General features: G+C 42.8%; 1 protein-coding gene across 1 annotated transcript; it reads left to right on the top strand.

Annotated features, from left to right (window-relative positions):
* Nucleotides 1-357: 357 nt before the first annotated feature.
* Nucleotides 358-8,609, top strand: LOC123449388 (DNA repair protein UVH3). Its single transcript, XM_045126597.1, has 14 exons — nt 358-851; nt 1,610-1,806; nt 1,887-2,022; nt 2,170-2,247; nt 2,355-2,408; nt 2,630-2,814; nt 2,910-4,560; nt 4,697-4,891; nt 5,029-5,114; nt 5,653-5,926; nt 6,049-6,185; nt 6,445-6,529; nt 7,010-7,513; nt 7,764-8,609. Exons 1-14 carry the CDS (start codon nt 513-515, stop codon nt 8,352-8,354), a joined length of 4,512 nt encoding a protein of 1,503 aa, XP_044982532.1. The 5' UTR covers nt 358-512; the 3' UTR covers nt 8,355-8,609.
* The last annotated feature ends 2,119 nt before the right edge of the window (nt 8,610-10,728 follow it).

The raw sequence follows: 10,728 nt of genomic DNA, 5'->3' as shown, positions 1-10,728 counted from the left end.
TATATTTGTGCACAACATCACTTATCATGTTGTTTCTCATATGGTATTGTGAATGATTTCATATGATTTTTTAGGTCGTTCAGTGTATATGAAGGGTGATTTATTTTCTCCCGTTGCAACGCACGGGCATGTTTGCTAGTATAATAAATCTAAAAACACACAGACAAAACCATTTTTACCTTTCATATGTGAAAGCCATTATATCAAAACTTTTCGGGTGCAAGAAATAACACAGGCATACAATGCGTCAATTATCGTAACCAGAGAAGATGAGGGTGGGCTTTGTGAATTGGGCCAACAAAGCCAGCACACTGCCGGCCCAAAGCGCAATAACGCAAACCGCCTTTGACCTCTCTCCTTACCCCTCGACGGCCTCCCACTTCCCGGCTCGCTCATGGCGAGGGCCTGACTTCGCCTCCCGATTCTCGTTCGAGCTTTAGCCCCTCCGGCCTCCTGGGCGCCCCGCTGACCGCCGTCGCCCGCTTCTTCCGCCGCCGCGGGGGTACCGGGGGATGGGCGTGCACGGGCTGTGGGGGCTGCTGGCCCCGGTGGGGCGGCGCGTGTCGGTGGAGACCCTGGCGGGGAAGCGGCTGGCGGTGGACGCCAGCATCTGGATGGTGCAGTTCATGCGGGCGATGCGGGACGACAAGGGCGACATGGTCCGAGACGCCCACATCCTCGGCTTCCTCCGCCGCATCTGCAAGCTCCTCTTCCTCCGGGCCCGCCCGGTCTTCGTCTTCGACGGCGCCACGCCGGCCCTCAAGCGCCGCACCCTCGCCGCCCGCCGCCGGAACCGCGACGCCGCGCAGGCCAAGGTCCGCAAGACCGCCGAGAAGCTCCTAATCTCCCATGTAAGTCGCTTCCCCCCTTCCCCACTGAATGATGGCTGTGGTGAATGGGGACGCTACATTTAGATGAAGAAAAAAAAACGCTGTCTGTCCAATTATGCAGTACATGTACTCATTATTTGCATAGTGGGCACTGTTTTGGTCTTAATTACAAGAGAACCAAGTACGCTCTGACCATGTGAGCTTGAAGATGTTCCATTGCCTTTATAGGCTAAAATGTGCCATTCAACTTATTTTATTGACATGGTTAACTTCGGTTATCTGATAATGGAATCCGGGTTTTACCCCGTTAGAAAATAAAAAGTTTATTTCAGCAATTGCTGGGAGTTAAAGGCGTCAATTTATCTCACCAGTTATTTTTCCTATATTACTTCCAGAACCAATCATATTATAAGAATATATGTAAAGCACCCGTCTTCAAAGTTTGCTCGGCATAGTGGGAATTGTTTGGGCAAACAGTTTATCTGTGAGAATAAATTGTAAGTACCCGAGGAAGAATCTAGTTTAACCCTTCTAGTTTCTCTTCCTAAATAATCTATCCACCATGAATGCACCACATTTTCTTCCTAAAATGCATGTTTTTTTTTTAATAATGCATGCTTTCAATGGCCATTCTGTTAGCAAATTGGAAATGAACCCTTTAAGTAAAAAAAGAAAATCTGTTACCAAATGATATGACATCTTTTAGGTGTACCAGTCTTGTAAGTTTATGAAGTAAGCCAATACCAAGAGATTGATGGTTTTGAACCTTTGGTTATCAGCTCAAGGCAAGTAGGCTTGAAGAATTGTCAGCTCAAATCAAAAGTGACAGGGCTAAGCATGATGCTAAGGGCAAGCAAATTGAGAGCAGTAGAGGGGAAGAAACTGAGAAAACAGATGGAGATCAAAACCAAAATGACGATGGCGAGAACAGCAGGGGGGCGGTTGCACCAATCAACCAGGAAAAACTGGATGAACTGTGTGTGTCTTTCTGTACTTTCCACATGCTTTCTTGCTGGTTAAGGTCAGTAAGTTGATACTTTCATTGCATGTGTTAAGGCTGGCAGCGTCACTTGCTGCAGAGGACGAGGCGGGTTTGACTGGCAAAGGGGAACACAATCCTGCAAGTGTTCCATTACAAGAAGGAACTGGCATTGACGAAGAGGAGAACGACGATGATGAAGAGATGATATTTGTAAGTTATATCTAAGTCAATAAATTCTCCATTTATTGGCTTTCTTCTTCTTCATGAAAGAGTTCCTTTATGTTCTCATGGGACAATGATTGATTGATTGATTTGTTAGTCTGTTTGAATATATTGAATTTTTTGATGCAATTGCAGCCTATGACAACTGGTGACATTGATCCTGCTGTATTAGCTTCTCTCCCTCCATCAATACAGCTAGATCTACTTGTTCAGGTAATGAGGCTAAACTGGTGTTTCTTTGTACTACCTTCAACTGTATATGTATATGATCGCAGACTAATGAGGAATATATCTTACTTTATCTTTTGTGTTTGCTTTAGATGAGGGAGAGGGTGATGGCTGAAAACAGGCAGAAGTACCAGAAAATAAAAAAGGTATCTACTTGGATAAATATGTTGCACCGTTGCTACATTACAAATCTAGTGTACCGTAATTCTTGGAATTTTGGTCTTCTTCGGTAAACTAATTATTTTGGACGGCAATCATTCCTTCCGCTTTTACCAATATGATTTATGAGAACTTATGTGAGTTTCAGTCATGATAAATAAAACGGACGGGTTCATATATGGTCTTACAATGCCTTGCCTCGTTTCAGGAGCCTGCAAAATTTTCAGAGCTTCAAATACAGTCCTATCTGAAAACGGTTGCTTTTCGTCGAGAGATAGAAGAAGTTCGTAAGGGTGCTGCAGGCAAGGATGTTGGGGGCATCCAAACATCAAAAATAGCATCGGAAGCTAACAGAGAGTTCATTTTCTCATCATCATTCACTGGTGATAAACAGTAAGTGATGTGCCTGTCTTTATGTCTGAATGTGGGTACCACATTTAGGAATTTCTATGCTGAATTACTTATCTGATTATACTTGTATGGATCAGGACGTTGACACAAAGAGGTGTAGAGGAGCAGATTGTTGATAGCGGTAAATCAAAAAGGGAAATTAGTTCTGCTATCTTCAAATCCAGTCCCTCAAGTAGTTCTAGGTCGATTAAACCTCAGAGCGGTGAGCCTTCAACGGGTTTTGGGCCTGATGTTGAGACATATCGTGATGAGAGAGGAAGGATTAGAGTAAGTAGGGTCAGAGGAATGGGAATTCGTATGACCCGTGATATTCAAAGGAATTTGGATTTTATCAAAGAGCACGAGCAAGCAAAAAGCATGGGACAGGCCAATATTGGCAAAGGATCAACTAGCAATGAAGAACCTCCAGATTTTCCAGAACATCTTTTTGAAAATGATGGGCTGCAAAGCTCTGTTGGTCTCAGTGAAGATTTTGCTGAAACTATTGGTGACAACCATCACACATCGTCACTTGTAGGAGGATCTGATGACATTTCTGAGGGTTCCTGTCATGGAAGCAAAGAAACAATAGAGATATCTTTTGAGGATGATCAAATTGGGGTGAAAGACAATGATGACAAGCTATTTTTGAATTTAGTTTCTGGAACTTCATCCAAGTTGTTTGCTGATGATGACCGTTTGGCTAAAAATACAGAAGAATCTGACAACTCTGAGGGTATTTGGGAAGAAGGTATCATAGAAGAAACACTTTCTGTGAAGGTTGATGAGAAGGATCATCAATCATTACCTCCTGATAACTGTTGTACTGATGATGAGGTGGAATGGGAGGAAGGTGTCTGCGATGTTCCTGAAGTTCCTTTTAGTAGTGAATACAATCAATGTAAATTACCAAAAGGGGATATAGAAGAAGAGGCTCTCATACAAGAAGCAATAAAGAGAAGTTTGGAGGATTCCGGGAAGCAAGAATATGAAAATGGAATCCCTGAAGATTTGCAAATATCTAGTGAAGATAAATCTTTGCAATCTCGTGATGATGTTCCCAAATCATCTGAAGCTCCTGCTAAAACTTATTGCCACTCTGAAGCTTCTTTTGGTAACGAAACAATCAAAGAAATGAGGATAAAAGACAGTTCTGGTGAGGATGGTGTTATGCATGATCCTGAAGTGCTTGAAGCTGAAAGAAAAGAAAATGAAAAACAAGCTCAACTGGAGAGTAATGATGGACGAGCTTGTACAAACACAGATTATCCGCAGGGGTCTTCTCCAGTGTATGATGTATCCACAAGTACTCATACTGCAGGGCCATCTTGCAGCCCAAAGGTTCAGGACAATGATGCAATCGTGTCTGCAGCCAGCATTCATGAATTTCCCAAAGAGGAAGTTATCAAGCAAAACACTTCGAATTCTCATAAATCAGCATGCAACACAAATGATCCTTATATTGGAGAAATCTCCATGGTGTCCCAGAAGGGACCTTTGATGGATGAGTTGGTAGCCGACGATGCCATACAAAAGGAAAATGTTATTCAGGAAGATATGAACACTACTACTTCAGAGATCAATAGTACACAATTAAATGAGAATTCTGATAGCCATATTATATCAGAAAATAATCTGGAGGATGAAATATCTTTTCTTAGACAAGAACAGGTAGATCTCGGAAATGAAAGGCGAAAACTTGAAAGCCATGCAGAGTCTGTCAGCAGTGAGATGTTTGCTGAATGCCAGGTTTGTTGCAATCTACCTAACTCCTTTCAGTTAGCTAACAATTTTTGGCCGGAGCTTTTATCTCCGAACTGAGGTCCAGTAAAATGATTAAGTTTGGTAGTACAAAAGTATTAAGCTACATCTTTGGGTGATACAGGAATTGCTCCAAATGTTCGGCTTGCCGTATATAATTGCACCAATGGAAGCTGAAGCTCAGTGTGCCTACATGGAAATTAACAACCTTGTTGATGGAGTTGTTACTGATGATTCAGATGTCTTCCTGTTTGGGGCAAGGAATGTTTATAAAAATATATTTGATGATAGGAAGTATGTGGAAACATACCTTATGAAGGTCTAGTGGTCTATCCTCTTTCTACTCTCTATTTCTCCTTCAACCTTCGTTGCTTTTCCATCTATAGCCGTAAGGGAAGTCTGCTTATCTGAGCTGGATCATGCTTTTCAGTTCTTATTATTGTACTTCTTTTTCAGGACATTGAGTCAGAGCTTGGACTAACAAGGGAACAGTTAATTCGTATGGCTATGCTTCTGGGGAGTGACTACACTGAAGGAATTAGGTAATAGCTGGCAAGAATATCTCACATTTTATTAAATCATGAAAAGCATTATGACAGTAAAACTCAACGGTGATTTGCATGCTAACAATTTGCGAGCTATTACATTAATAACAAAGTACACAAAAACTAAATTTTCTCACCGAGTTGTTGCAATCAAATTTTCTGTTCCAGAAATTGAATGCAAGTTCTATTTTGTAAGGGTTGTTATTTTGTTTTGTATTATTAGTTCAATTTTGAAATCTTGTCTAATGAAATACACAAATTACAAGCTTTGCTTGAGAGATTGCTATTTTGGTTCGAAACGTCTGCAAAATAAACTTATTAGCTACGATGACTAATAAATCCTGTGGCAACGATTGTACTGAATCGCCTTCTTCAATTCTTTATATAACACTCGCGACACTAGCTTTGATGCAACAAAAATGTCAAAAAAATCTATGATGCAACAAAAGTGTCAAAAAAATCTATGATGCAACAACCTTTATCTAATCATTTTTTTGTCCGTTCCTGCTTATGCTTTTATATCCTGTCTGTGCAGTGGTATTGGCATTGTGAATGCTATTGAAGTTGTGCATGCATTTCCTGAGGAAGACGGCCTCCGGCAGTTCAGAGAATGGATTGAATCACCGGATCCAGCGATATTGGGGAAATTTGATGTGGAAAGCAGTGGCAGCTCAAAGAGAAGGAAATCTGGTGGAAATGAATCGTGTGAAAAAGGAAATAGCCTGGAACCTGAATGTGTTGAAGGTTCTGATAATAACCAATCTTCTAATGAGACCCAACATATCAAGGAAGTATTTATGAGTAACCATGTAAGTATGTTCTAGTTACGGGATGGCTGTTGAACTGATTCAGTTGCTTGGTGAATACTCCTTCTGTATTTGTTTATTATGAGTAGTTCTTTTACACCTGTTATTATTTCTGTATTTATCAGAGGAACGTAAGCAAGAACTGGCATATTCCTTCCACTTTTCCTAGTGAAACAGTCATCAATGCATACATTTCTCCCCAAGTGGATGATTCAACAGAACGTTTTTCCTGGGGAAGACCAGACTTAAGCTTGCTACGCAAGTAAGTTGTCTTCAAGAGAACAAAACTTCCCTATGAATACATTCAAGCTATCAGATGTATCCTCTCTTCCTCCTGTCAATCACACCCCCAGCCCACCCACCCCTCTCCCCTCAATTTTGTTTTCCAAATTTTATGGAAGAATTCTCTAGAAAGTCTCTGGCCTTCTAAAGAATGCAGCAGTAATGTAATGCAATTTCTCCTTTTTCTCTTAAAATATCATTGGTCCGCTAACAGAAACTGTAATGTCGACTTTCTTTAGGTTATGTTGGGAAAGGTTTGGCTGGAACAAGGAGAAAGCTGACGAACTGCTGCTTCCTGTTTTAAAAGAGTATAATAAGCATGAGGTTTGTTGTTGGCCTCAAGAATATCATCGACTGCTGTTTCGTGTATTCTAGGATACTTTGATATTGGTTATGGGAGGTTTATGCCAAATGTTGATTTCATAACTATTTGCTCTCTGGTTTGGTTGTTTCAGAAATATAATCCAAAATTCTTAACATCTAGTTTTAATATGTCAGAGTTTCACCCCTTTGTGTGATTTCTGGACTGCTGCTGGTTTGACCATATTGTGCAATACTACCATTAAACATCTGTCAGTTTAGAACAGAAATCTGCGGGGCTTTAGTGCCATTTGTCTTGCATCACTTAGGGTATGATGTCTGCTTTTTCAATACACCAATAGTTTTGGACTTGTGGTCTTGGTGCATGGATTTTATTTTGCTGCAAGGACGATGATTTAACTGGGAGATGATGATGATCAAATAAACAATATTGGTTATTTGAAACCATTGCATGATGACGTGGAATATTTTTCTTAAATGCAGACTCAGCTGCGCATGGAGGCATTTTATTCATTCAATGAGAGATTTGCAAAAATACGTAGCAAAAGGATTCAGAAAGCTATCAAGGGTATCACAGGGAAAACTTTCTCAGAAACGGATGAACTCAATGAGGACAGTCCCAGTACTAGTGATGCACCCAAGAAGAAAGAGGCAGGTCGCTCTAGCCGTGCTAAACCGAGAGGGAAAAGGAACACCAGTGCTGAACCTAGAAACATGGGAAGTCAAGAAGAAGACAAAATTGGTGATCCTAATAGCTTCGCCATTGCGGATGAACTTGTGAAAGAACAGAGAAATGTCAGCAAGAAGAAGACCGCAAGCCCCTCAGGTCGTTCTAGAGGAAGAGGTCGAAAAAAGATGAATGGTCGACAAGAAACTACTATAGATGAGGAAGATCCGGAAGTTCAAATGTCTAATTTGTCTGGCGATGAGGACTCGCATAAAAGGCACACCGACAAATACATATCAGAAGGAATGACAGTACGTAGGGTAAGTTCCTCTAATTTCCGTGCCTTTTCTATTCTTTGTGCTTATCTCATTCATCTCACGGTTCTAGTCAAGTACTGCCCTGTGGACTAGAAAAGTCCTACCATACATTACCTTCTTAGCCCTGCCTGCAATCACAAATTTGTGCTCCATTATTAATCGGAATCATGTGTGAACCTTTGGATGGTTTTCTTGTGTTTGCACTTGAAATGAACCTTACTATATTTGCATGCTGCTGCTGTTGTTACTGCAGTCAAACCGGAAGCGGAAACAAGTAACGTACATGGAAGATGACCATGAAGCTGATGACAATAATGTCCCTTTGCATCAAGTCAATGATGACCATGAAGCTGATGAAAATAATTTCCCCTTGCATCAAGTCGATGAAGATGACCCGAGCCGAATTGGCACTGACATTGACACAGCTGGACGTGATGCGCAGTCCAATCTGGTCCGTCAGGATACAAGTGAACTGAACAGCGACCAGATGCACGTGGACCCAGGCACCGCCGAAGATCTGAATGAAGATCCCTTGGGCTTTGAGTTATATGATGACCAGATTGATTCTGCGCCAAAAGAATACCTTTTCACTGGAGGTGGATTCTGTGCGGAGGAGGATGAACAAGATACAGCGGCTGACGGGGAAACGGTGGATGGAACAGGCGATGCCTGCGAGGATATTGCCGGGGTTTCAGGCGGTGGTCAAAGTATAGGCTTGTCGTCGACGACGACTGGAGAGTCTGCAGAGGAGGCTAGTACGGATGCCAGGGGTGCATCTTGGTCGAAGCGGCGTAACACTGGCGGCAGTTGTTTGCCCACGCTTGCCAAGCGTAGGAGAAAATAACGGCATACTCATGGTGGGGTGTATCACGCCTGTCATTCTTTCCTGTTCCGTTCGAGTTTGTGTAGCTCACGTTTTCGACATTTTGCTTGGCAACCCGGTAGCTATCTTCTCGTGTATATAGTCTAAAATGCTGGTGAAATAACTGTTTAGGACGAAGGTTTTGGTTGCTGCAGGTTTACAACCATCGTAACCAGGCATCCTGTCTATGTATATATAATTATTACTCCCTCCATCCAGAAATACTTGTCATATAAATCTAGATGTATTTTAGTTTTAGATACAATTATTTTTATTAATTTATGCGACAAGTAATTTCGGACGGAGGGAGTATTATGGAGTGACTTTGTGAGGTTAAGCATGGCTGGGAGTGAGGTCCTGGTGAAGCCAGTTACTGCTCTTGGGACAAGTTGGAGATGGTATTTGGCTGAGTTTCCATGGGCCTGCAGGCTGCAGTTGGAGGGTTGAAAGAAACTGAGTCGTATTGTTCTGAACCTGTGAGATGAGATCACTCGGTTACTTGGGGAGATTCAAAAGCTTATTAAAAGTAAGGTTTTAGTTCCTTGGAAATCTCCTACTCGTGTCTAGTATACGTACCAAGGAACGCCAACTTATAGCTGCTCAATGTGTGCTAAAGTAGCATCACCGGAACATGAAGGGTGTATGTGGTGGACTGGCGAGGCCCAGGCCATTTTGTGTACTGTGGGTGGTGCACTCTGATTCTAACCTTATTTATACTTGGGCTAATATAAAGCTCTTGGTTCTCGGAAGGAAATAATTCCTCGCAAACTTATGCAGCTTCTTTGTTTATTCCCACTACAGTTATACTCCCTCCGTCCCAATATAAGTGTCTTAACTTTTTTTTTTGATCGGGAAAACCTGAGCGGTCTTTATATTTCATGTGAGAAAACAGTTACATCATTTGCCAGCGTATCTATAAGGAAGTCAGGAGGCTCCTCCGTTCACTTTATAGTTCTAGTGGGTTCAGGAAATCTAGCTAGGGTATGTGCTACCATGTTTGCTTCCCTTGGGCAGAAGACAAACTGAATCAAACTAAAGTTCTTTGCAAGAAAGGAGCACTCTTCGTAAACTGCAGCCGCTGGTCCAAGCGAATTGCCGTCGAGCAACATGGTGTCAATCACTTCCTGGCAATCAGACTCCACAATGATCTTTTGCACACCCACCTCGCTAGCCAGGATAAGTCCATCTCTAAGAGCTCTTGCTTCCGCTGGACTAGCATCTTCAGCAAATGAAATAACACTGCATGAACCGGCAATGAACACTCCTCTATCAGATCGCAGCACCGCCCCTGTGCTACCCGTCCCCGAGTCTTCAGAGAAACCAGCATCTACATTAAGCTTGTAGAGACCTTCAGCCGGCCGCTGCCACCCATGTCGAACAACACATGGATGCGTATTCCTTGCCCTGACAAACTTCTTTGCAAGTGAGGATATTGCATGCGCCGATCTGGGTGGTTCAGTGATTTGCTCGCCATGAGTGAAACTCCTCCTCTCCCACCAGACATACCAGACTGTCGTTGCGATCAGCTCAGCACGACCGACATCCGATATATTCGACTTGATTGTGCTCTTGGAGAGGATCAGTTCAGACAAAGCACCACTCCCGTCGTGCTGCAGAGCACAAACTTGATTGACCAGGCTCGATAGCCCCAAAACCCTCCAGATTTCCTGCACTCTAGGGCATTGGAAAAACACGTGCTTTATACTTTCACAATCCATTGTACACAGCGGGCATTGGGAGTTGGTCATGATGTGTCGATTCGCCAGAACTCCGTAGCATGGTATAGCACCCAGTAGGGATTTCCAGAGGTGAATTTTTATCTTAGCGGGTAGCCGAAGCTTCCAAATGGTTCTCCAAATAGGGTTATTACCTGAGGAATGGTTTGTGTTGGTCCTCCTCAACTTCCGCCCATGTTGGTTATCCCATTCTTGATGATACGCCAATCGAACAGAGAACATGCCGTGCCTGTCGGGGTGCCAAGATACGAAGTCGTCCATCATCCCCACCGTGAGGGGGATATTTAGAATGCGTTGTGCATCTACTGGCCAGAAAAGATCCGTTATGAGCTCCTCATCCCATGTTCTGTTGTCCACATCTATCAGTTCAGAGACTTTGGTCAATACTATGTTGCTTCGTGGAGTCATAAGTTTTTTGTTGGGGCTGCTTGGTATCCACGGGTCCTCCCAGATTTTAATGGAACCTCCATCTCCCACTCGCCAAATGATGCCTTCTCTGAACGTTTGCAGCCCACTCCACAAGCTCTGCCACGTATATGAGCTCCCCTTCTTCAGGGTACAATTGAGAAGATCACCATCAGGGTAGTATTTAGCACGAAGCACCCTTGCACACAATGAAT

This window comes from Hordeum vulgare, chromosome 4H, assembly GCF_904849725.1.
Source record: "Hordeum vulgare subsp. vulgare chromosome 4H, MorexV3_pseudomolecules_assembly, whole genome shotgun sequence".
Classification (NCBI taxonomy): domain Eukaryota; kingdom Viridiplantae; phylum Streptophyta; class Magnoliopsida; order Poales; family Poaceae; genus Hordeum; species Hordeum vulgare.
This window is presented reverse-complemented; position numbering and strand designations above follow the sequence as displayed.

Excerpts from the sequence above, each read along its gene's own strand:
- LOC123449388 (XM_045126597.1), top strand. The coding sequence starts at position 513 with ATGGGCGTGCACGGGCTGTGGGGGCTGCTGGCCCCGGTGGGGCGGCGC. Across the intron at positions 6,186-6,444 it reads GACTTAAGCTTGCTACGCAA|GTTATGTTGGGAAAGGTTTG; the intron begins GTAAGTTGTCTT and ends GACTTTCTTTAG. Across the intron at positions 6,530-7,009 it reads AAGAGTATAATAAGCATGAG|ACTCAGCTGCGCATGGAGGC; the intron begins GTTTGTTGTTGG and ends TCTTAAATGCAG.